This window comes from Chamaea fasciata, unplaced genomic scaffold (assembly GCF_029207755.1).
Source record: "Chamaea fasciata isolate MVZ Bird 193981 ecotype frontalis unplaced genomic scaffold, bChaFas1.0.hap1 SCAF_8, whole genome shotgun sequence".
Taxonomy (NCBI): Eukaryota; Metazoa; Chordata; class Aves; order Passeriformes; family Sylviidae; genus Chamaea; species Chamaea fasciata.
In genome coordinates this window covers 18719125-18746133 of record NW_027094093.1, presented here as the reverse complement: position 1 = coordinate 18746133, position 27009 = coordinate 18719125, and the positions used below count along the sequence as shown (strand labels likewise).

The window sequence follows — 27009 nt, the reverse complement described above, 5'->3', positions numbered from 1 at the left end:
CCCCCCTCGGGCACCTCCTCCCGGCGGCGCGGCGGAGGCGGCCGCGGCCTGGGCAGGGGCCGGGGGAGCGGCGCGGCGGGAAATGGCGGCCGGGCCGGGCTGAGCCGAGCCGAGCCGAGCCGAGGGGTCGGAGCTGCATCATGAGGCTGCTGCGCGCCCTTCTGCGCGGCGCTGCCCCGGGCAGCGCCTCCGCGGCCAACATCCCGCAGCAGGTGGACTTCTACTCACGCTTCTCCCCCTCGCCGCTCTCCATGAAGCAGTTTCTGGACTTCGGTGAGTCCCCTCCGAGCCGCCCGTGACCGCCGCCCCTCCTCCCACAGGCGCCTGTGAGAAGCGGGACGGCCGCGACCCCTCACCCCGTCAGCGCTGCCCGGCTGTTCTTATCTGTTAAGTGCCGTGTCTTCTGGCAGAAAACGGCTCCGCTTCCTTCTGGGGCAAGGGAGCCCAGTTGGCTCATTCCCAGAGACCGTAACTATGACAAGGTTGAAATTTAGCTGAAAACTCCAGGTTTTGGCAGCACCAGGGTAGCTGGGTGTTTTCCTGCAGAACCCGCCGTGTTGGGGAGAGGGTGGGAACAGCTGTGACACCTGGGAGCGTTGGAGCAGTGACTCAGGCAGGTGGGACTGGTCAAGCCTTTTGCTCCGCAGCATGCAGCCTTTTAAAGGCATCTCCCGAACACATGGAGCGTGCAGCCTCAGCTGGCACCGAGGGGCTGGAACAGGCATCACTTCTCAGTCACTCGCCTGTACCCTACAGAAACATCCTACCCACATGCTGCTGTTTCAGAAGGTGTGTGAGAGAAGGAGCAGGATGCAGACACCGAGAGCCATCCTGGAGTTCAGGCTTGAATATGAGCAAATTAGTAACAGGATACTCAGTCTTACACTCAGTACCAAAACCACTCCTAATGCTTCCAGATTCGACTGTCAGCTTGGAAACAAAAGGGGTCACAGGAATTGTTCTGTTCTGCTTCAAAGCAAAGACCACATAGAGGAAGGTTGTGTAAGTCACACTGATAAACATTTCAAAGCCTGAGGCTGGAGCCATTCTATAATACATTCTGTTTCTGTATCCAAGGCACTTTGGTGTGCATACACGTTTACATGTTATATATTTAACCAGTTTATAGTTTCATGATTTTTTATAGTTTTGCTAGTAAAACCTTAGAACTAATCCTGGAACCCCAAACTTTGTGTAAGCAGGAAGACTTACAAAGAAGACTCTCTCACAATTATCTTCTGTCACTTCATCCATCTATTCAACATTCTGCTTGTGGCAATAAAATGTATCTGACATTTAAAACTCCAGATTCCTACAAGAACTCTACCATATGTTCTGTTGCTGCTGTACTTTTAAGCAAAGAATCTTGCAATTCAGAGTTTGCTTGGAGCTGTATTATTTTACCACTACTGATAGAATGCTTACCGTAAAATCAGTGTTGATTTTCAATGCACACTACTTCCTTGTGTCAAAAGATAGGTTACTTTTTTGCTCTTAGTACCTGAACATAAGGTAAAAATAATCTTGAAAACTTCTGCAGTATTTTTTTCCTCTGTTTTGTTTAAGGATTTAATCACAAAGAGTAAAAACTAGTAACAGAAATAAAAGAGTGCAAGACAGAGACAGTATTTGTCTGTAAGACATTGTGTACCCATTATAATATGATGGTGTTTTCATGAAGGATTTTTTTTTTTTTGGTCCTTTTGCAAGAGTGAGAGCAGAAGAAATAATAAAATCTGGTAAAGCTAACTGTCATGGGTTTTGTAAGACACTAACTTAAGAAAATGAAATATTCTATAAGCAAATTTAGGTCTGTTCTTGGGTTATAAGACCACAGTATTTTCTGTAGGAGTTTTAACCATTCTTTGCCTAGATATAGACTGGAACTGCACAGGGGAAGAGAGTAATTTGCCTGTTCAACCTGCCTGCCCTATAGTGCCTTCCGTATTTGACCCAAGATTGCAAAGATAAGATCTTCAGATACAATAACGATTTTGTGAAATGTAATTTTTTGAGAGTCTATGAGGCATTTAAAGATTATAGATTATAAAGACTTGTTCTTGGAATTCTACCCAAGAAAAGGGAAAGGCCAGTAACAGTCATGCCCGAAATGTAATCTGACTGGGGAGAAGAATGGAAGGTTTCTAGGCAGAGGTCATATGTAGATAGTGCATAATGCTGGTGAGTGCCACTGTGGAGGAATTTCTTGTAAATTACTTTTTTTTATTAACTGACATTCTTTTATCTGTGTAGTTTATTATTTGTCTGAATCTGCACGCTTTGAAGTAAACTGCTCTATTCCAATTTGGTGAAGATTTTTCATGATTAAGGCACTCCCAGCTTTCTTTTTTATTCCTCATCTCCTCCTTTAATCTTCTTCCCCAACTTCTCCTTGCCAAATGAAAGGAGTGAACTGAGCAGTAACACAGGAGTTAATTTTTAGGAGGTACCTGTTTTGAAACAGCAGACCTGAAGTATGCACTTCACTGCAGCAGATGGGCAGGTTAGGAAGTTCAGATGCTGTTTATGTGACAGTCTTTAAGTCTAGAAAGAAGTCTGGCTGGGAATGAAGTAGAGCAGCTCTTGGTCTCTCCCCCACGCTGCACCCTCCTTTCTCGCCTAGGAAGACAAGCTTTGTGGGAGTAAAAGCAGGTCGTGATTTTAATAACCACATTTAATTGCCACCCCCACAGATGACACCTGTTCTTACAAAAGGACAGGTCGGTTATCAAAAGTGGCAGTATTTCCACTTGTAGCTTTTAAAAATGTAACAAATTAAATTTATTAGTATCCTAGTGGCGAAGCAGAGTAGCTGTCCTACTTTCGTTTCTTTCTCACTGTTCGTGTGAATTCATTCACCTGACTTCTGTTCCTGTAAGACTGAATTTAAACTACAACAGATTTAATTGAAAATCAGATCAATATTACTGAAGTTATTTTCTGAAAGTGTTTGAGGATGAGTTATGATAATTCACAAAGATCAGTGATGAAAAGCAGGGTGTATGGGACCATGATACTTTCTCAAGCATCCTTCTCATTAATAGTTTCCTATGCTGGTTTCATTTGCTTCTCTGACTTGTTCAGAATGACATACTGTTTGATCAGTGCTGGTTAGAGTCAATGTTTGCTTCAAATAAAATGAACAATATACATGGATAGAAGCCATATTTAAAGTTGAACAGCACAGGCCTGTATCTGTTGCATTAGTTTCTGTTTATATATTGAAGATTCTCATTACAACAGGAAGGTTCCAGTATGTGATAAATTCTGAAATACGAGTGGGCTGCTGCCATGAAAGAAACACTGCCTTACTAGCCTGGCTGAGTCAGCTTTGAAATCAAGGCCTCTTATGCAAGAAAGTTTGTGTAGTTCTCTACCATAAGTTTTGACTTCACTCTGATGTCATATTGGTCTTAGGATCTGAAAATGCTTGTGAAAAGACTTCATTTATGTTTCTGCGACAAGAGTTGCCTGTGAGACTCGCAAACATAATGAAGGAGATAAGCTTGCTTCCAGACAACCTCCTAAGAACACCTTCAGTTCAGCTGGTGCAGAGCTGGTAAGAACAGTGACATTCCATTCCTTGCAGGGTCACCTTCTGCATATACACAGGTTGGAGGAATTCACTCTCTTCTACTGAAAGAACATTCATAGGCTTGTTACATGATCACCACTTATTTATACTGAGATGTTAAATGTACCAGTGTGATCAGAAACTAAATTTACAGATGTGGGAAAAAAACATTTAGGAGCATTGGAGAACCCACAGGGGAATTAAAAAGCCATTAAGTATTTCACATACTTATGTATGAGGCATTTTTTTTAATCAAAAATCCACTGGAACAGTGTTTAATAAGGAACTTACCTAAAACTGAAGAAGCTAGTTGAAGAAAACAACAGTAGCAGACTAAGGCACAAAATGTTTGCAGAACATAGCAAAAACCATTAATAAGACAGGTTACTGCAGATAGAGAGTAAAGGTATAGAAAATATGAAGAAAAAGTAATAGGAAGTTCCTAAAGGCAAAACATAAAACAACAGAGAGAACATGAAGGTATTAAAGTAAAAAAGACATTATTTGAAAAGTAAAGTTTGGTTCCAAGTAAGCGATTTAGGCATAAACTTTTTAAAGATGAAAGCAAAACAAAGAGATTAATTGGCAACTGCTAAAGGCATGAGGATTTCTGTGAAGGCTTTTAAAGTTAAGATATCTGCCAAAATCTGCCAGTAAGTGGGATTGACTAGATGACTGAATATGAAAAGAGCTATCAATGAAGATGAAGGCTCTTAATGAAACAGAAATGCTTACATTCTCATGATAGTACATGACAATGATCAAATGGGAAATTAATTCTATTTGGGCAAATGCAAAATAGAACACAGGGAAGAACCTCCTCTTCCTGTGTGCTTCCTTCCTCACAATGGAAAAAGAAATTTTGATGCTATTGGGAATATTTTTCTGGACATGTCAGTTGATGGCAAGAAGGAAAATAGTGTTAGGAACGAAATAACAAATGGGGAGGAATATAATTGTACCACTGTGTTAGCCCATTATTCCCCTGAATTGCATGCAGCTCCATCCTGAACAGAAAAGACCAAGAGGGATAATCAGAGGGTTGGAACAATTTCTACGTGAGGAGAAACCAAATTGAATTCTTCAGCTTGGAAAATACGTATCTAAGGAAAGGGATGGCAGAAATACTTAAATCATGAACAAATTGAAAGATTTTTCTACTAACGGAAATGTGCTGAGGCTGCAAATCAGTGATCACCTACTGAGTTTTAAACACAAAGATGATATTTTATGCGTTCTAATCAAACTCTGGAATTTATTGCTCTGGAAATTTTTGAAGAGAACATCATAAATAGATTCAAAGGAATCTAACAAAACTCACAGGGAGACAGCTACAATGATTTGGAAACACACAACATTGGAAGACCACAAATTGCTAACCAGAGGGATCTGGGGAGGCGTATTAGAACTGATCTTTTTCCTGTTTGTTTCATTGAAAGGTATGTCCAAAGTCTTCAGGAGATTCTTGACTTTAAGGACAAAAGCTCAGAAGATTCAGGGGCTATTCACAGGTAAGGCTTTGCTGTCACATATTGTATCTTGTTAATATGGTATGGAAGAGCTGTCAGGAAAACAATAGCTGGAAAAAAAAAACCTATCTCAGACCTTTACAGAAGAATTGCAGCAATGTCATCCCCTGTCCCTGAAAGGAGGGTACATTAGAACAGGAAATTAAGCACTTTAGCATAATGTCATTCTGTAGAGTGCCCTGGTCAGTGCTGGCTGACCATGGCTTGACAGGCATGGGTTGTTCAGGATGAAAACAGTTGCTACAGTTTTCTCTTTCTCTTGGTGGATACCAAGATAATTATATCTTGATATCTTTATTTATTATCTTGGCAGAGTCAAGATAAAAAAAAATAATAATTTTATAAGTAGTCAAAATAGTGGATTACTGATTGTTTCAACACTAGTCACCTGAAATACGCTGTAGAAACTGACCTGCCTTCTTACTGCAGTAAGCAGACGTGTGATATTTTTGTATATAAGTCTTCATTTCTGTAGACAGACACTCTGTTTGCCAGAGTATTAAATCCCCTTGAAAGTGAAATACTAACAATGTATAAATTTTAGTTTTACAGATACTGTGATAAAAATCCGGAATCGCCACAATGATGTAATTCCTACGATGGCTCAAGGAGTAATAGAATACAAGGAGAGTTTTGGCATTGATCCAGTGACCTCACAGAATGTGCAGTATTTTTTAGACCGCTTCTACATGAGTCGCATTTCAATCAGAATGCTCCTGAATCAGCACTGTAAGTTCCAGTGTTGAAAGGAGGGGAAATGATATCTGTACCGTGTCAACTGAATTTTCCTTTAAGTGCTTAACATATACTAAGGTGCCACTTAGGAGTATACTATTTGCCTTGCTATTCTTAATACACTTCCTAAAATATTTATTAATAGTAGGCTTTTCAGTATGGTGAAGACTGAAATTATAGATTGCCTATAAATTTTTATTTACGAAAACTGAAGACACAAACTAAAATGATAAAGTTATGCTGGACATTAAATGATGTTTTCTTTTTTTGGCAGCTTTACTGTTTGGTGGGAAAATTAATCCGGCTCATCCAAAACACATTGGAAGCATCGATCCTAACTGCAATGTTGTTGAAGTTATTAGAGGTAAATTCAGATGATAGGAACAAGAATCCTGAAAACTTACATGAATGTCTATACTAAGAGCAAATAACATCCTGGTATGCATGCATTGTTTTGTTCTTTACTACATGGAGCAGAAGTTTTATTTGCCATGAAATACAATTTTGTTTCTTTTTCCTATAAATGCAGTTTTTCTGAAAAAATACAAAAAATACAAGAATTCTCCCTGGCAGTGGACAGTACTTTCAATTTTTTTTTTTCAGCAGACTCTAAAGAAGTGGGAGGGGCAAATGTAACTTCCATGTTTTTTATTATAGACGGCTATGAAAATGCCAAGAGACTTTGTGATTTATATTACATGAGCTCTCCTGAACTTATCCTTGAAGAGTTGAATGGTAAGTGAATGTGCTCAAGGCATGCTCTTGAACATCATCATGGCTTCTTCTTAAGGAGCTGGTGGTGAAATGTTCTGCTTTTCATGTAGTCCATGTGTTCTTTGTATCTACTGTCATAAATAGGGGTTTTTTAAGTCTCACAGAATGCTTTCCCTATTCCTTCCTTCAATCAGAAAACTGACATGAGTAGAAGTTTTTGATTCTACACCTATACCTTATATCAAATTTAGCAGGCTCCTTCCCTTGCTAAAATTTCATGTCTTCACCTGACATTACTGCACTCACCCTCTCTGCATTTCTTGCGACACGTTAAAGATTTATACAAGACATTCCATTCAATCTTCTGGATACCTGTGAGGTTATTTGAAAGCAGCTATGATATGCCCTAGTCAGTGATCCCATAGTGGGTTTTAAGATCAATTTCTAAAGCAGCAAGCAACATTTGAAGATCTTGATTATGACTTTTGATTAGCATACTATTTTTCAAAAGATTTCTGTTTAAATTTTCCTTCTTGAAATTTAACAATACAAATTTACATTTTTAATTACTGTGGGAATGAATAAAAGACATTTCATTTGCTGTTTAGTTATTCAGACTCTCTTCTCTCCAGCTAAGTCACCAGGACAGCCCATGCAAGTGGTGTATGTGCCATCACATCTCTACCACATGGTTTTTGAACTTTTCAAGGTCTGTGCACTTACCATTAATTACACAATTCTTTCATATGTCTTTGTTTACCGAGATTGTATTGCTCTGACTTTTTGAACCGATTCTAGATGACAGGGTGTTTTTGCAAGTACAAACTTCTTGCCATTTGACTGCAGCAACACAGCTACCCTGTACTATTACAGAAACAGTAATTGCACAGAAAATGAACAGTTTTGGAAGATGTTTACCTAGCCACTGAATACCTTCTGAATAGAAGCTTAAATCTTAAAATGTATGAAGATATTAGTTAATAAAGCAAGTGAGAATAAGAAAGCCCATAAATTGTGTATCTTCAAATCTGGTAAAATGTGTAACAGGTCCTACAGAGCTTTCCTCAAGCAGTTTAGTCCTAGACTTTTCTTGGACTTTGTGTCATATTGCATGTACTATGTGCATCATAAGGAATTCTAGAACACAAACGCTGTACATCAAACTATTCATGTTTCCTTTAAAAAATTAAAGATTTTTAAGTCTCTGTATTCTAATAAAGTAAATGTATACTGATACTTAATAAACCAGGAATATCAAAACCCCCATTTTAAACCAATATACATTTGTTGTGTTTCTAAAATACATGATAAAAATAACTGCTAAGTTGTTATTTTAAGATAATATACGAAGTGAATAGGATTTAAGTTGTACTTTAAAATTACAGAATGCAATGAGAGCCACCATGGAACATAATGCTGATCGATGCATTTATCCTGCAATTCACGTACACATCACGTTGGGAAATGAGGATTTAACTGTGAAGGTACTAATTTTTTTTTTACTATTCTCTGAAGGTTATTTTGATTTTTTTTTTTTCCTGTCATGAGCAGCATATCAGTAACTTGAGCTGGTGATCTGGTTCCATCAATAGATTGTATGTGATGATGACGTATGTAAGTAAAAAATCCCCTATGGAATTTCACATATTGCCTCATGAAGAGGCTGCAGTCACACTGAGAGCTCTGCAAGAGCATCCTGTACTTCCTTGTGTCTTGCCCAGCTTAAAAGCAGCCATGACTAAAAATGAAGTAGCATCTTTATACAATTGTAACATCAACATTTTCCAAGTGACAATGACAGAGCTATACAGGTGTGAAATAACTGAAGAAAGGGAAATATATATTGTATATTCCACACAAAACAAACCTCCTGAAGTCCACTTTGCAGTTTCTTCTTTTCTGTACAACATCCATGTTTGATTTCAAAGACCAACTGCAAGCACCGAGTTTTTCAAAGGTCTAACTAAAAGTAGTAAAACGACTCCTTTGACTTACTCCTTCAATTACTAGGTTTTAGTAAATCATATTTAAATGGCAGTATTCTTGAGGAATAAAGATGAAATACACGGAGAACCTAGCATTTGCTAAAAGGTATAGATAGTGACTTCAGACAAAAGTGTGTTATGAACAAGATAAAAGTAATGCACAGTTCAAGCAGAATTTCCTTTCCTCCAAGAGATTATGAATGCTTCTTATGGTGATATTTCATTTAGTGGTTTGGATAAGGGATGAAAGGGAAAGCTTCATCTCTCTTTGGTCATTGTTGAAGATGAGAATTAAAGAAAATCTGTAAAGTAGGGACCGCTTCAAATAATACTTTACAGGAACTTTCTCTGGCTTATTGTTTGAGAGAAGCTGTCTTTATAAAAATGTATTCAGGGATATAAAGCTAAATGCTCCTTCTTGTTCCAGATGAGTGACCGTGGTGGTGGTGTTCCTATGAGGAAAATTGACAGACTGTTCAACTATATGTATTCAACAGCACCACGTCCTCGTGTTGAGACATCACGAGCTACACCTTTGGTATGCAAGTCTTTTATACCCTGGCATCATGGACAGGTCTGATTGTCATAAAAACCATTACTTAATTCAAGCTTAATTAAAGTATTTTTCAAAACATAACTGGAAAATAGCATAAAATACCAAAAATTATTTAAATTTGTTCACGATTCTCTTTTACTCTACTAAATCTAAAGATCAGCTACCTCAAGCAGAATACTTAGCTATGCTGCACATACTGCAGTGAGAGCAGGATTCAGAATTATTTTTGTGGCCACTCAGTGAAAGGAAGAATACTTAAAGCAATGACTTTAGACCAAGGCAATAGTTCATTTGTATTGTGTAGTCAATTGTACCAACCCCAGCAAGGATGAAGGTACATAGCTGTGACAGGGCAAATGAAGAATCCACTTTGGTCTCATGTGACTGTAATGAATGCAAAAAAAAATAAAGCCTAAGCTCTCAGAAATTAGAATCTCTGAAGAGCTTTCCTGTATTTATTCTCCCACATTGCATAATTTAAAAATATATGTAGTTCTGCATGTAGATGACTCTGCAACTCACTAAACACAACATCTTTACAGAGGAGTGTTGTGTAGGCTCATTGAGGGATCACCTCTAAAATTTAGTATTTAAACAAAAAATCACGCTTAACACTTTAGGGTTCTGTCCTGCCACTGCAGCCAGGCCTGGGCAGAATTTCAGTATAAGCTGCAAATTCGTAGACATTGTGTCTTGAACCTTTTTTACAATACTGACAATGAAATGCATCTGACTTAAGAACACTGAGTACTTAAGATCAGTAGCTCCATGAGGCGTGTTGCAGACACAGCACCGTTTTCTCCAATCGCATCTCTTAAAAAAACTGCCATAATACAAGAAGTGTTACCCACCCAACCCTGCTTAACAAAGGAATCAGTTTTCTCATAATCACAAATCATTCATGCATTCTTCTGGTTTTGGGGTATATAACAGCTTGGGGGGGCATAATAGTTAACGCCTGAACTCCTGTAACTCTCAAACATCTTGCTTAGTTTATTTTATCTATTAAGTTAAACCAGAAAATGCCACTGATTAATGCAGTTAATGGAAGTGTACTTTTTCTCTCCACCAGGCTGGTTTTGGTTATGGCCTACCCATATCACGTCTGTATGCACAGTACTTCCAAGGAGACCTGAAACTCTATTCCTTAGAAGGCTATGGTACAGATGCAGTTATTTACATCAAGGTATGATGTAACACACGACCATTTCACATTATCAGCAACTCTAATCTGAACTGCTAATGGAACTCCTTGTTCTGTTATGATAACTTCAAATACAAAGAATCATCAGCTACAGCCTTTCCTCTTTACAGGCCTTATCAACAGAATCAATTGAAAGACTCCCTGTATACAACAAAGCAGCCTGGAAACATTATAAAGGAAACCACGAAGCTGATGACTGGTGTGTGCCAAGCAGTGAGCCAAAGGACATGACCACTTTTCGCAGTAGGTAGCTTTTTCCTCAGCAACTCCTAAGAAGTAGGTTAGTCTAAAGGGAATTTGGAAGACCTTATTTATACCAAGATGTTGAGCCACTTTGATACATGAAATAATTTTAAGTGGTGCAAAAGAAAGTTCAGTGTATTTAGGCTTTTCTGAAATTAAAAAAGCAACAGCCACCAAAACCCCCAAACCTGCACTTATAAAGAAAGGTCATACTGCATTTGTTTCACTTTCTATTTATGACTGCTTTCAGAGCTAAGTCAAGGAGCAATATTTTGGTTTTTATAGGGATCAATGCAATGGCTATCACATCTGGTATTAATTTGTATTATTACAAAATTTTGTTAGAAAAAGTATTGAAAAAGCTCACTTGAACATTCTTCCATTATACAATTAATTCTATAGATTAATGAAAAACTCATAAAAGAAATATCGAGCTCATTGCTATACCTCTGCAACTGTATGGCACTTTCTTTTATCTTAAGCATGCTGAAGCTTAATTTTGCAAAGTTAGGTATGTTGCCTACATACACTGCCTACATCAAGGGGTTTTTTTTCAGCTGTAGAAATTGCACATCTCTGTAGGGATAAAAAATTCTAAAAAACGTTTTTAACTGCTACTACTGGTATAATGTATCTCAGGTATGTGGCATCGGTTGTATTTCTTTGGTTGTAATGTGAATATATAATGGATGTGAAAAACTTTTCTTGCCCTGATCATTGTGAATTAAAAAACAGCATGGCTTGTGTACAGTAGAGAAATGTTGTCTTGCATTTGCCTGTATTTCTGTAGGTCATACCAAAATGCAGTATCAACATTCTAGCCTTCGTAAGACCTCAGACTTGGGTATGTCAGGTACAGCTGTAAATGGAAACTATTTTAATAAACAGATTTTTAAAATTTGTCTGTAATAGGGCATCTCTATTACTTCGACAGTATAAGCTACCTTCTCAGGAGTAAGAATAAGTGAAATTAACAGTTTTTGAAAATACCTTTGCATTTGTGATATGCTTCTGGCCTCGTTTTTCTAGTAACTGGAAGTTACACTGTAACATAAACATGATAACCAGAGTATGGTTATCAAAGACAAATCAGAACATACAGGGGAAGATGGAGAGGGGAGTGAATCTTACATTTCAGATACAGAGTCCTTTTAATAAAGAATTCAACTTAATGCCTACTGTACGAGCTTTGTTCAAATCATACACATCTGTGTTGCACCTTGATCCCTGTCATTCCTGAACATTTTTGGAGTGATGCAGTTAAAGCCTTTGAGAACTAATCCTTTTCTCACTTAATTAAACTGCATGTAATTCTGTGGGTTTTGTTCTGTAGCAGACATGCATAATCCCTCTCAGAAACAGTAAGCCGAGCTTTTGCTGGTTTACTATCTCTGTGCAGAACAGGTGAGATGCCACAAGTGAAGGGGATAGGTGGGATGTTGGAAATTGAAGTCATGCTACTCTAATTGTAGCTGAGCCAGATTGAAGATTATCACCTGTTACCTCTCTAGCCAAGTTCTGCAAAACAATGAATTGGTTTTATACCCTGGTTAAGCTAATGTAGATAACTTTAACAGCAGTGCATTACAGACTGGGCTGTATACACAGTTAAACTGACAGTCTGAGGGAGGATTATTGTATCTTAACTGCCATCAGAACAGTAGGGTTACCTATTCCACTCAAGCTTGTGGGCACCTTGAGGCCCCTGTTATTGTTCCTTACAAGGATGCAAAGTGATAACTGGCACGTCTTTCCATCTGCATGGCTTTAAGTGAGGAGAACTGAGAGCTGTTCTCTTCTTTGGCCCTCCCTGCAGGCGGATGTGGGGAATGCCACATAGTGAAAAATGGGGCCTGTACAAATGTTGGAAGGGACACTTGCAGCTATTGCTTTTGCTAAACTAAAGCTGAAAATTACAGCAAGGGCTTTTAAAAACTCAGGTGTGAAGCTGAGCATTCTAGCCTTTAAATCTTTTAACTAACTCCACTGATTTTCGTAACATCAGACAACTACAAGCGGTATTTCTGAAGAAAAGCTGTTTTCTACGAAGTCCCTGAACTATTTTAGATATTACTGTAAAGTCTCTTTCATGTTCTCAGCTAACTACCAATTGAATTCTGATTACTAGAGCAGCTTGCTGTGTATTTGTAGTTATCTCTTCAAGTGCCACCCCAAATGATTGTGGTGAAAACACAAATGCGTAGTGTTTTGATTTACAATATTTAATAACTTTAATTTGATAACTTTTGGTTTAAATAGAAGTGCAGAAAACAACTTATGTATCTAGTATTTTCAATAATATACTGAACTCACTGCGAGCACACTGGTTAAGTTGAAGGGAATCACTGCAGAAAAGTAGCATACTGTCAAAATGCTGAGATTAATAGTTTTGTATGCAAATTAGCTGTCTTGCACTGTACAATAATCTTGGTTTGTGTTAATTTTTGAAGAATTGCTGGATTTATTCATTAAAACTATTGTAAAACGGAGATCTTGTTGGGTGATTGTGTAGCTTGGTACTGAGCTCGTTCTGTGCAGCCAGCATTCTTGTTCACCGTCGGCCAGATGTTAAACACTGTGGGCTGTGATAAATCAGTGTTCTCCTGCTCAGGTGCCAGGGGCGTTTATCACCCTGCTATGGCCCTCCTTACCTGTGACAGCTCTGCACACAGGGAAACCTCTGAAACCGTTATTTCCACTAGTCTTCTTCATGAGAAGACTTTTCCCAGGGTGCAATAGTAGGCTTAAAAAGATAATATGGGGTTCTAGCAATATTCTGTATTCTAGCTCTTAAAATATTCAACTTTCTTGACGGAATTAATTAAAGGGTGGTTTTACACGGGAGCAGTTGATGATTCCATACTTGTAATTCCTTTCTCTTTCATCAGTAGAACAGTATTCCTCTTTGGTTCAAGGTCTGTAAGTTTGGCATACAACTCAAAGCTACTGTGAACAAAGTAAATAAGTTAAATCTTGACCAAAGAACACATAAAACAAATATAATCTCTTCAAAAAAAGTAATTATTACCAAGATTTTCAAACTTTATTTTGGAAATGCCTAGTGTGCAGAAGCATTTCCACACAGTCCTGTTGCTGAAATTCTTAAGACATTTATACAAAAGAATAATAAATGTGAAACACCAATAGTGAAGTTCATTCATTTAATTAAAATGAAAAACAGTCCATAGATTTAAAGGAGAACTTGGTCCACATAAATGCACTATGTAAGTTTTGTTCTAGTCCCTTCTAAGGTGGAACTGATATTTAATCTAGTCTATGCTTCTGGAATAATCTACATTAGGAAGTGCTCTTGTAGTATCTCTAGAAAATAGTACGTAAATACACAAAACACCAAGTCATGTTCTAAGCTATTTCAAGAATCAAATCCTCCTTTAAAGAGAAATAATCTGTAGTCTACAACTGAACATTTAAAAACAAAGCAGAAACCAGTGCGTCAGTGATAATTTTTCCTACAATTCTTCCCTCAGTATTTTAAGTCTGAAAAACAGTATTGTTTAAAATTAGGAAATATATAAATTTGGTCCGCAAAAAAACTTGTAGCATGTAGAAAAGAGAAATACATGTATTGCAAATTGATCTTATTCATAGCATAAATCTATAAAACTATGTATTATTTAGGAAAAATAGGTTAAAAAGGATCTTATTTATAGGCTTAAACCTTGTCCCAACACCATATGGGTAGTGTACAGAAAAATTAGTATTATGCTTAGGATATGTAGTTTGTGAAAACTTAGTGTTTCTTGTTATTTTCTCAGTAAATTGCAACACATAGAATTTAAAAAAAATGTACTACTAAAGTGACCTTTGAATGAAGTTCCAGAAGTACAAGAATTAAAATAATCCTAAGTTTGAAATACATGCTTTCTTTTTAAATTAATTTCACAATACCATTTTCTTAAACTTAATTTTTACTATACATCTTTAGTTGCAACAGATAAACAGACTGTCACAGAATGAATTTGTTGGCAGGATTTTTCTATTGTCCCTCTGTCAGCTTCAGCTCTATCAAATACTAGTTGATTAATACTGGAATGATTTTTAATACAGTATCCTACTTTTCACAAACATCAATTTCAATGAAAAGGGCATATGACACTTTAGAAGCAGAAATGTTACTTAAGGCAGAAAGTTAAATTATTGTCTATTAGTTCAGGCAGAGTCAACTAGAAATAAAAATACTGAAAACATTATTTCATTTTATTGGGCTGGAATGGGGAGGGACCACAATTAAAAAGAAAAAAACCACCTACCACATTGAACTGTTGCACTTTCCCTCCCTCCTTCAATTGTACAATTATATACAAATCTGCTGAACTTCCTCAGGATTAGGCAAGTCTGCACTAAAATAAAATGGTCATTTTAGCAGCTTGATTCCAGAGTGGCCACCACTCTGCCAGTCTTGCGAACTTCTTTCTCCTTCTTTTGAACCTTTTCCTTCTGCTTTTCCATTTTTTCCTGTGTTTTTCTAATATCCTTAATTTTTTTCTTTATTGTTGATCGGTCGTTTTGACTAGAAACTCCCAAAGCCTTTAGAGGAGAAAACAAAACAAAACCTCATCAATAATTTTTTTCAACAGCACTGTCAACAGTACTTGTGCATTAACAATGTAAGAACGTGTTACTCACTTTTCGACAAGATAGTCTGTTTATTTGAAAAATAAAGACTGAGGGCTTCAAAAACATTGTAAATAATCATCTGGGTAACAAGGTAGGTAAGGAAACCAAGGCCAACTGTTCAGTTGTGAAGTAACAGTTTTGCGTCGCATTTTACAAACATGTAAAGCCCCGAGAATTTCCACAAAATAACATCATAGGTGGCAGTCTCTAGATGTTTTTCTAGCTCTTTTTATCCACGAGGCTTTTTCACTCAGTAACTACTCTTTAATTGTAAGGACTTTGAAGTGTATAATTAAGAAGCGGCTCAGGAAGCGGACGGTGCACTTCTATTTGCGAACGGCAGGTGGCAGCACGCCATTGCAGGCGCTGTGTCAGCCCGGACACACACTGAGCTGAAACACCAACGTGCAACGTTCCACAACTGCGAACTGCCGTTTGACAGGCCAGCCACTGGGATTTTCTCTGTGCCCAGGAAATTTTGTAAAATACAGGACATTTAGTGCTGCGTGTCTCTTTCAAATGTAGGCAGATTTTGGAGACTGACGTTAGAACACCTCTTCCCCGCCCCCAGCCCCTCCAATTCTGCTACTGATCATTAATAATAATTTGCCTTATGCCAGAACAGACCAATGAACCTCTTCCAGCTGTACATCTTGCCTGTCCATAATGCAGTCTCATTATCGAACAAGAAAGAAAAGCTGCAGGAATTTACCAGCACTATAAGGGATACATTTACACTGCAGCTTCTAGGTGTAAAATGGCAAGAAGAGGCTCAAAAGATGCAGAGTATGTATTTTCAGCAGGAGTAAAAACTCGAAACATTTAAAATGTCACCAGATAGGATTTTAGCCTTCCCATTTGAAGAGGAAATGTAAAAGAAACAGATTTCTAAAATTGAATCCTGCAATTTGAATTGGCTGGAACTTGTTTTGATATGACCTTATGTTGAGATTGATAACAGATGTATCAATACTCCTTGGACAATTATGCTTCCTTTCATTTCCTCAAGATACAAACAAGGAAGCAATATTTGTTATTTTTCTGGCTATAAACAGTCTGTCTTTTAATTCTACTATCAATTAATAATTACCATCTAACTATACAGTCTCCAAGCATTTCAAAAGCAACTCAAAATAAAACAACAAGAGCAAATAACTCTATCCCTTAAAAAGCCACAAAACCAGGAAACTGGACTCTGTAGTTAAAAATACATCTAAATAAGCAGTGAAACCTATACAGTTACAAATCTATCCTGGGATGTTCACATACCTTCAACTTCTCACTGTCGAGCTGCATCAACTGCTGTCCATCTACATTCATAGCTGTGAACTCTGTAATATACTGCTCCATGTTCATTCCCATTAGCCAGTGGCATACTTGCTGGGTGGTCCATTCAGAAATAGGTCTACTGTGCCATTGATTTTGCTTTCCTGTTGTTGTAAATTCATCATCCAATGCCTAACCAATTGAGAAAAGTCACCATAAGCAATATTTTACTTGAATTTATGTTGAATTCCAGTCGTCAGGTGAGTTTGGTTAATAACCAAGTGCATTTTAAAACATGCTCTACTCCAAAAGTCAAGTTCTTCAGATCAGTTTGCCTAGTTTATTATAAACAAGACACTTCAACATTCAACACAAACTAAGTCAGAAACAGAGAACATAAATGGTAAATTGGACTTATCCAAACAATGAACACACTTCCTCAGTTAGTTAGTTAAGGTAGCTCTATCTTAATGCTGGCTGCTACCTTACACAGCACGAAGAATTATCAAGCACTTCAACTCTATTATTATTGTTAAGTGATGGAAATCCAGAATAAAAGCAATTCTAGTAGCCAGTAAATCTGGTGAGTGTTCTAGGTACAGTTTTATTACATTTTGCACATTTGTAAAGAGAAGACTGTTTGTTCTTTGAACTAATGCTATTACACCAACATTTTAAAAGGTCTGCCCAAATAGAAGATGACCATTTCAGAAACATATCAGCTTGCAGACTTCCACTGAAAATACACTTTGTCAGCTCATAGAGTTTTTGAGGCACCCTGCTTCAATTTCATTTTGCTTCTGAGGGGAAAAGGTACTGCTGTTTGTCCTGAAGCACTGTTACTTCATCACAAAAGAAACGCTACACAACAGAGCTCAGTGTCTGTAGAGAAGAAATTCCAGCATGCTACTTGAATCAGCAATATCAGTTACTTGAAGTTTCTCTAACTATCCAGAATCATCTCTCACTACCTCATCACTGAGTACAGGCTGCATTAGACTCACAGACTGCTCCACTGGGCAGCTTCCACTACTCATCCAAGATATTTGCACACAGCAGAAAATATGCTCCCCTTTTCCAGCAAGCCTTACAGGCATTTGTAAACAGAAAACATGGAAAAAAAGAGTTTTCTAGTTACGGATTTGAGAGATGGCCCTGCTAAGTCGCAGGTGAACAACTACAGCTGCCAGCCAAAGGGATCTCACAAAATCCAGCTTATTTGATGGAATATCTGGGAGAGTTGATTGATGTAACAAAGTGATTGTGGTGATTACAAGTCAAGGACAGTGAGATGTAGGCCTGTCACATGATCTGATCATACAACATGATGGATCTGAGCATGCAATATGGAAGACACATTGAGGGGAAACATAAAATTTTCAAATTTAGTGAAGGACTACACATAATTTGAAATGGTTTTGCTTTTCCTTGTCTGTGAAACAAGGAACAGTGGCTACATTAAGAGACAATGCAGATAAATAGGAACGAGTTTGTAGAGCTGAACATTTTGTGCTTAGATCCTAAAATCCACACAAGCATTTCAAAGGATTTTCACTTCCAAATAGCTCTAGCCTGAACACAAAGACTCAATGGCCACTAGCATCTGGAATGTAGCAGGACCACCACTGGGGCACATCTGATTTGATTTCTGAGATAAATCAAAGTAAGGCAAGTGGGAATAATCAGAATATTTATGTCAAAAATGAACTCCTTATCCAAATCAAAATGCTTATGATACAACAAGTGTGAACACATCTGCCTGATGTGCAAAAGAAGAAAAGCAATTTGCATAAAATAACAGCAAGGGGCTCTAGAAGAGGGTAGGCTTTAAGTGCTCTATAGAGCATCTGTATCAAGTCAGCTGGAGCACTGAGTCTTCTATCGAAGCTATCAAGCTTGGGATGCTTCATACAGAGAAGATTAGTTGGAGAAATTACCAAGGGAATTTTAAAAGTCACATTTATTTTAAATAATTTTACATAACAGTACTCCCCAACCTGATACTGCAATACAAAATATATATTGACAACTTTGTCTCATACTAGCAAGTGTTCATGAATAGTATATTAAAAAGGGGAAATGCTGCATTTTAAGTTGGACGTGTATCTCAGGTGTGGTCTATCAGCCACAAGAAATACTAAAATATATACTGTCACATAAGCATTTTCTAATATATCTACATACTTTTATCATTTGAGGGGGGGGTGTGTGTGTTTATCTATATATCTCCTTTACATGGAAAAATCTGTGAAGTGTTTTATTCCAGTTGGAACTCACTCTAGATTTACTGAATGTTTGCAAGCCATGCAAAATCTTCCCTTCAGCAATTTCAGAGTGTAAGTACCTGAAGATGTATTCTTGTCAAAAAAAGAAAGAGACCCAGATTCATTCATTTCGTCAGAGAATTGCCATCCCCTGACACAATCCTGGGGGTTCTCTGAATCAGTTTAGTCCAAGCAGCAGATTAGAGCAGCTAACAGACCACACTATGGGGGAGTCCTCCAGGCTTAGCTATGAACTGCAGCTTGGTGTTTCAGCATCATCAGTAGCTAATAAACTCCTTCTACTTCATATTGGTAAAGACAGAACCCTAAAACCAGAAGTTGTAGCAACACCTGAATCTGTTAAAACACAAAGACATCATCTCCTCACGGATATTTAATCCTGTAAAATTAGAATTTTTCACTACTACACAAGGGAAAGCATCTGTGACTATTTTTCAGAATTAAGGATAGTGAAAACTGTGAAGGATAAGATGAAGAACACCAACTTTGGAGTAAGGCTTATCAATCATTAAATAACACCTCTACATAATTTTTTTCTCAAATGTCCATTCAGAGGCAGAAGAACATGCCAGGCTGTGTTTGTACAGCAAAGTTAGTATCCCCAAAACAGCCACTACACACACAAGAGATCAGCTGCAAATTCAGAAAGCAGAATTCAAACTACTTCTAAGCTATGGAAGTATGAGAAAGCCACGTGCTCCTGCATAAAAATGCATGTGATTCAGAAAGCAAATAAAGGCTCTGGACATAAAAATATAAAGCCCAAGAAAACACCACTGCCTTCACACCATTTAACATACTAAGAACATTAGAAGGATTACTCAGCTAGCTTGCTAACCATCTGTGAGTGAAGTGCCTCTGCTGTAACTAGCAGGCTGCCAACAACTGAACTCTCATCAGGTAGTCATGTCCCCAAACTGCCTGTGAGCACCTCTCCAGCAGAGGGGCAGACTCCTGCCCCTATCTTTGTCTCTAAGAGGTGCTTCCATCTCCAGCTTCCCAACAATTTCAGGATTTGTAAGGCAGTGTGCAATAGCCCACTCCTCTGAAAGCCAGAGTTACACTGGCTCACTCCTGCTGCATACCGAGGAACCCATCCAGACAACAACCATCAGGCAGAAATCATTAAGAGCTGAAGTTAGGGATCCTGTTCAGTATCTTTGTTGGTGATCTGAATGAGGGGACTGAGTGAACCCTCAGTAAATCCGTGGACAACACCAAGTTTAGTCAGAGTGTTGATCTGCTGGAGGGTAGGAAGGCCCTGCAGAGGGACCTGGACAGGCTGGATCGAAGGGCCAGACCAAAGAGCATGACGTTCAACATGACCAGCTGCTGGGTCCTGCACACTGACCACAACAGCCCCGTGCAGTGCTGCAGGCTGGGGACAGAGCAGCTGGAAAGTGGCCCAGTGGGAAAGGACCTGGGGATGCTGGTTGGCAGCAGCTGAACATGAGCCAGCGTGTGCCCAGGTGGCCAGAAGGCCAGAGACATCCTGGCCTGGATCAGAAACAGTGTGACCAGCAGGGCCAGGGCAGTGACTGTCCCCCTGCACTCAGCACTGGTCAGGTCACAGCTCAAGGGCTGTGTCCAGTTCTGGGCCCCTCAGTTCAGACAGGACATTGAGGTGCTGGAGTGTGTCCAGAGAAGGGCAATGAAGCTGGTGAAGGGTGTGGAGCACAAGTCCAATGAGGAGCAGCTGAGGGAGTTGAGGGTGTTTAACCTGGAGGAGGCTCAAGGGGACCTCATCACTCTCTACAACTTGCTGGAAGGAGGGTGTAGCCAGGTGGGGGTCAGTCTCTTCTCCCAGGCACCCAGTGACAAGAGGACATAGTCTTCAGCTAGCCAGGTAAGACTCAGGTTGAACATCAGGATGACTTTCTTCACAGAAAGGCTGATTCAGCATTGGAATGGACTGTCCAGGGAGGTGGTGGAGTCACTGTCCCTGGAGGTGTTTAAGGAAAGAATGGATGTGGCACTCAGTGCCATGGTCTAGTTGACAAGGCGGTGTTCAGTCATAGGTTGGACCTGATGATCTCAGACGTCTTTTCCAACCTAATTTATTCTGTGATTCGAAATACCCCAAACTGCTGTAAGATTACTTATTTTTTCCCAAACCTAGCCTACAAACTTTAAAAAAAACCCAAGAACAGAACTGTGTATTTTTCTTCATACATACTGCTTTCCAAAGGAGAAAACAGTTCAGAGTTTGTTCCTTGTTTTCCTCAGAGTAGACCCTTGATACTCAATATAATTACTGAAAAGGTGCAAACAGCTTTCACTGGTCATGCAAAACCAGGACAATAAGCAACATAAGAACTAGACAGAACACTGGAACTCATCTATAACAAAAAGAGGCTTATATCATCACTTTACATATGGACAATTAGTAATAGCTTGCTTTCATTTGAGTTTTAGAACCAAAAGTTTACTGAAAGTTTGTAATACTGCTCCAAGAACAATATTCAAGAAGACATCTTTAAAAAAGCCTTACAATTTATACTGCTTGAAAGTTTTAGAAACACATATTCCATTCATGAACCATTCCATTCAAAAAACTGCTGGGAGTACTTGCAAAGATAGATTATTAACTGGAGTTCCTCTCGTTTTCATTAGATCTAAGACTATTATCTACAAAAAACAATCAGCACAAACTTAATCCACTACTAACTACAACCTGTAAACTAGTTATATGATTTTTGACACCTCAGATTTTTATGTTAGTGAATTTATAACACTGTTTGTAAGACTGGACTGACTTTCTACATATTACTGGGATATTTTAAGATTTTCACCAAGGACAGACTTAAGACAGCTAATAAAAATCCCGTCACATTCATTCAAGTCTGGCAAGCCCTCTAATTCATTTTATGTAAGATAACCATGTTCAGTTTTTAATGAGCTTTCCTAAACTAAAGGATTTAATTTATTAAGATGTCCATCTGTCAAACACCAAATGAGACAGTATTTCAGAACGCTACCAAAGTGTGGACTTTAGGTTTCAGCTGTAGCCAAAGGAATTAGCTCTCCAGGGGAATCAACACACTTTCAGGCACCTATTTTCTACCTATAAATCAGAACCAACATGTTCAGACTTTTTCCTTTTCTCTTTTGTTTGTTTTTATTGAGATGAAATTTTATTGTAAAACAAACCTGCACAGATGTGAAGGTGAGGTCAAAAATGCGGCAGTTTTCATTCACCCAGGAAGCCGCTTTAAATTAGTGGAACAGAATGGCATTATATTTAAAATTAAAAACTTTGAATTGATCAGTGAGTTCATTCTAATTTTTATGCTATAACTAGGATCAGAACACATAGGCTGATGTGTCATCCACTAGTGCATGTCCTCAGTTCATTAACAGCTTCTTTACAGTGCTCTTCAACATTCAAATATGGAACAGCCATCTAGTTTCACATAACACACATTTGTTTCTATTAAACATGCTGTAGTGTGAACAACAACATAACAACACACATATGCACACTTTGAAACTCACCTCATTTGAAGAGAAGGTTAAAGTGTGTGAACGACCTGACAGATTTGGTTCTGTCACTAACCCTGAAAGTTCACAACTTGGCTTGCTATGGTATGTATCATCTATGACAATTCTACTCTGCAAACAAGTGGAAATAATGTTTTATTAACTCACTTCTTGGAAAAGCAGGTCATTAGGTGACATTCTAGTAATTCTGATTTTTGTCTAAAAAAATAATATGACTCAGTTACCTTTAGAACTCATATGAAATGTGCTAACTACATCAAGCATCTGACTTGTTTTTGTTAAACATCTGAATTCAGAAACACAGTAACAAATTTAAAGCAATATCCCCAATAAGAGCAACTTGTGCAGAGAATCAGTCATAACTGAAAGGGTGTTAAAATACACAAGGAAGTGCATCAGTTACTTTTTCAGCAGGCATACCACACTGTGGGAGAAGCAATTTAAAATGCATTTGCTGAACTTATTCATGATGAGCTTTTATTAAAATGAAACCTCCACAAACACTATGAATGCGTTCCAGAAGGTAGTGTTCTGTTGATTCCCTTGATTTCCAACTCAGTTTGTGACCTTGAAAATATTTTTCTTTAGTGAATGAAAAATAATTCTGCAAAAAACATGCCTCCTACTTTTGCCTTTCTAAAATTCATGTCTCATTGCTGCCTACAAACAGTTAGCAATTATTTACCAGTATTTTCTCTAATGTTCCCTCAATCTCTAATCAACTAACTACACTTTGTAAGGACGCCATACCACATCCCTATGTGCATAAATAACCTGAGATCCCCAATGAAGCTGATTTTTAAGACATTTTTCTTCAACTAGTTATGCTTGTAAAAGAGAACTACATTTTTGCAGTTATCTTTATTCACCTCTTCTGTATTTGTGTTCTCATTTCTACTTCACCTGAACTCTCAGTTTTCTGGATTATTCTGTTTTGTAAGTGCACTCCCTTATATTCTAAATTATTGATACACATCTTCACCCTTAAAAACACCGCACCAAAGCTCAAGAAAAAAACCATCACCACCACAACACAACAAACATAAAACCCCCAAACCACAACTTGAGTTTTCCTGTTACCTCTGTGTAGTACTTCTCTTGACTGAGAAATTGTGTTCTATTTACCGTGTAGATTATTTTATTAATTACATTAAATTTTAAGGTCTTCTTCAGTCTTTTAGATATAAAAATTATTATGAGAAACAAGATAATTACTTTGTCCATCAACCTATGCTCAAATGGACTTCAACCCAAACTGAATGCCCAGGAGCTTTTCCTTTAGCCACCCTCAGTTCACTCTACAAAGACAGTCAAGAACAATTCAGACAACTGAAACTAACAAGATACAACAATAAAAAAATAGCCAAAAGTAAAGCATCTGAGCATCAGTTGTAATGTTTTCTCCTCCCCCTGGTCCCAATCACTTTACAGGAGTAATTTCCTTTTAAGCATTTAGAGCCAGTTGCAAAGATTTTTGACTTTTGGAATAGCAGAGAATTTGGACAGAAGAGGTTTTGTACATATGCTTCCTATTATTTAAGGTACTAGGATAGAGTTTATACCACACTGCTCTTCCTTGCATTGAAAATTAAAGACTGCACACATGCTTACAGAAGCTAAGCAGAATTCTGGAAAAACAGTGAGTATAAAGACAATGTGTGTGTGTATATTGTATCAGAGAATGGGACAGATTTATGTCAAGGGACTAATTTAAGAACTGTCTGCAAGCATACAGGATTTTAGTTCTGTGTTTCTTGTTTTCACAAGGATCAAGAAGTTGACTCACTACTTTGTCAAACTGTAAGTTTAAAACTTCAGAACCATTTTAAGAAAATAAAAACCTTTTAAGTGCAGTAACTTTCAGAGACAAATTCTGCAAAACCAGAAACCAGGTAATAAGGAATATAATTGTATTCCTGACATTATCAATGCTAAAAGCCAACTACAAAAATTATACACAATGCAAAGGACTCGTTCCACAGAGATTTTTTACATGACGAAGTTCTTATTATAGGCTTTCTACTTTTGCCTCCTGTTTAACAAATGTTGTCACATGATCATACGGGATACTACAAACATAAAAGGAATGAATGCTATTGCTATATTTATTATATATTGCTTTATTTTTAGATTTTGAATTAACAACAACAAAAAGGAGTATTCTTTCCTTGAAGTCTGGGAAGACTACTTCGTCCCTTGCTTTTATATTGTCTTAGTAACAAGACTCACTTCTGAGTGGTCAAGCACATTTCTTCATCAGTTTTAATGTCTTTTCATAGCAAAACAAGCTGAAGCCTTGTTACTGTGCAAATGTAATTATCAACCCTAAGTTCTGATCTACAACGGTTGGTCATTTATCTGAAGCAGCAACTACTGTCCCATTACCATGTTTACAAAAGGCCCCATACTATGCAAAGTGTAAACAGCCTGACTTTGGAGAGGAAAACTATGATTTTACGATTAATGAATGTATGAGAATCTGTTCTTTGACGGGATCAGCTTTCTACCATTTTAAAAGCAGGAATATAGCTGGAGACTTGCACAATCTTCCAGCTGCTGGTTTGCAACTGGCACTAAGGAAAAGAACAGCAACAATTACATACTGGAGCATGAGAAGGAAACAAAAAAAACCCTAAACCAGTAGGCAAGAAACCAGCTGGAAGGTTGAAGTGGTAATCATCTTGGGTAAGTATAGTCCAGTAAGAAGAAAAGACTATTACTTCAGAACAATGTGGAAAGGAAGACAGCATTCAATCAAGTAAGATCTGTAACTTTTTGATTGCCAAAAGGTGTATATGGTGGGTATATGAAAACTTTACACATATGTAAATGTGCTTAAGCACATTATGGGCGCTTATGGTAGAAATGCAGCAGTGGGACTTCTACTATGCTTACAAAAATTACTCAAATCAGATAGAAAGGAGCAATGAAGAGGGGACCAACGGGTTCCTCTGAATCAGTGACTTTGAAAGACAAACCCACTGTTTGCTTATCAATACAGAAAACACCTCTTGATAGCTTTACTACAGCCTACCAGGAGACCAACTACAGCCTGTCAAGAGATCAGCCTATTAAGAGACCAATCATGCATTCCGATTTAATCAAAAATTGTATCCAAGTACATGTATATACCTTCCAAATCCTTGGGTTATTTACAGAAACATCTTTTGGCCACTGCATGCTTCAACAGAAGCGACCAATGCAGGAGCTATAAATACACAAGACTGACGCACACTGGGCAGTATTTTGTGAAGTACTGTTCCACTTTAGAGATTAGGAAATTCTTACTCTTATTAAGTTCCTGTGTTATAAAAAAGATTGCATGGTTCTAAAACCACTTCCCATAATTTTTAAAAACTATGTATGCAGACAATTTACTACTATCACAAGGACTGTAGATTCACACTAGGGAAACAAAGTATTTTAGAAAAAAGGTGTTACAACAGCATTTTAGTGCAATCACCATCTGTAATCATGGAGAGCAAACGTGTTATCTGCAATCTCTGCAAAATATCAGTGACTTCATGGACTACAACCTGGCAAGCTTCTTTTCCAGATACACAACTCATTTCTTTCTAACAACACAGAAGAAAAGCAAAACGTGAAAGGCTATTTTAGCCATCCAAAGTGAAGAAAAAGTGTGAAACTCAAGAATAAACCCAGCTTTCTTTCTTACTCAAATAACTGTAATTCTCAATTTGACAAAATCCAAAGGAAATGAGAATGAAGTCAGTAAAATTGCTGGGAACAGTCTTAAATTGAAAAATGTTTTACCAAATATTCAGACAGCACAAACATTACACCTTTTAGTTTCTAGAGCTGTTTCTTTCAAATAGTTTAAACTGTAAAGATGGTAACTGTGGTTATAGACTGAACTGTGTAACCTCACTCTCAAGATCTGGTTAAAAGGCTCTAAATTATTAGATTATTAGTTATTCAGAAGCCTGGAAGAAAGTGCTCCATAGATGTGTTTCTTAGCTTTTAATACTATATTTGTTAATGAAAACTAGGATGCTATCTTCCTCCACCTGTCTGGTACTCCAGCTCTACATTCCAGTATGGTAAGAACTGGCTGACCAATTGTTTGGACAGCTGACCTCTATTTATGCACAGTTCCTCCACAAATCTCTGGAAAACAGATTTGACCTTTGAAACTATGCTGAAACTAGCATTACTTTCAGCATTATCAACCAGCGAAAAAGCATGCCCTGTGATTCTTACTTAGATAACTACTTCAGCCTGAATAGCCTCTACTGACGCTTCAGGTGAAGAGGAGGGAACAGGAACACTCACACAAATCCTGCTTGTAGGAGCTGTAGTATCTCAAACTTCTCCAGCCATGTTTGTAAGAGGTGATGTGGTCAAGGACTAAGTCATTAGGCCTCCACATACTAACCACTGATATTTCTACTTTATCAAGATGGAACACTTAAATATACAAAGCACAAATTAGTCATCTTTACCTTGCTTCTGTTCTTCTCTTGACCGTGCTCACAACCATCCTGCCCACTCTGAGTAACCTGCAGACTGCTGCTTGAAATCTGAGGCTCTTTGTGGCTGTCTCCAAACCAAGAGAAAGGCATGCAAGTAGGAACTGGGGAATCTGAATCTGATGCAGACAGATTGTTGCCAGAGTCATCCAAAAGTTCTCGGGAACCTCTGAGATAAGCAGATTAAATTATGTTTAAATAACAACAGCAAAACCCCCCATGCCACCCCTCAAATACACAACTATCCCCTTAAAAACAAGACCAAACTCAAAACACACCACTGATTTTT

At 38.0% G+C, this 27009-nt stretch overlaps 2 protein-coding genes across 3 annotated transcripts in view; one reads left to right on the top strand and one right to left on the bottom strand.

Annotated features, from left to right (window-relative positions):
* The first annotated feature begins 34 nt into the window (after positions 1-34).
* On the top strand, positions 35-13029 carry PDK1 (pyruvate dehydrogenase kinase 1). The gene is made up of 11 exons (XM_066189936.1): positions 35-273; positions 3418-3559; positions 5014-5085; positions 5648-5832; positions 6113-6202; positions 6496-6573; positions 7185-7261; positions 7938-8036; positions 8965-9075; positions 10166-10279; positions 10408-13029. The coding sequence occupies exons 1-11, from the start codon at positions 141-143 to the stop codon at positions 10546-10548; spliced, it is 1242 nt and encodes a 413-aa protein (XP_066046033.1). The 5' UTR covers positions 35-140; the 3' UTR covers positions 10549-13029.
* Positions 13023-27009, bottom strand: part of LOC136293307 (neurabin-2-like) — a 40813-nt gene continuing 26826 nt past the window's right edge. Inside the window, exons 16-19 of one of the 2 annotated variants that reach the window (XM_066189929.1) lie at positions 26694-26889; positions 22225-22341; positions 16448-16636; positions 13023-15088 (exon numbers count right to left, since the gene is read on the bottom strand). In XM_066189929.1, coding sequence (XP_066046026.1) covers positions 14921-15088; positions 16448-16636; positions 22225-22341; positions 26694-26889 — 670 coding nt within the window. In that variant the 3' untranslated portion in view covers positions 13023-14920. The remainder of the gene's footprint in view (positions 15089-16447; positions 16637-22224; positions 22342-26693; positions 26890-27009) is intronic. The other variant, XM_066189930.1, reaches the window with a different exon arrangement.

What these genes read in the sequence shown, in the direction of transcription:
- PDK1 (XM_066189936.1), top strand. Translation starts at nt 141, where the DNA reads ATGAGGCTGCTGCGCGCCCTTCTGCGCGGCGCTGCCCCGGGCAGCGCC. An exon ending in GTTCAGCTGGTGCAGAGCTG is followed by an intron (nt 3,560 to 5,013) that starts GTAAGAACAGTG and finishes TTTCATTGAAAG; the next exon opens with GTATGTCCAAAGTCTTCAGG. An exon ending in GATTCAGGGGCTATTCACAG is followed by an intron (nt 5,086 to 5,647) that starts GTAAGGCTTTGC and finishes TATAAATTTTAG; the next exon opens with TTTTACAGATACTGTGATAA.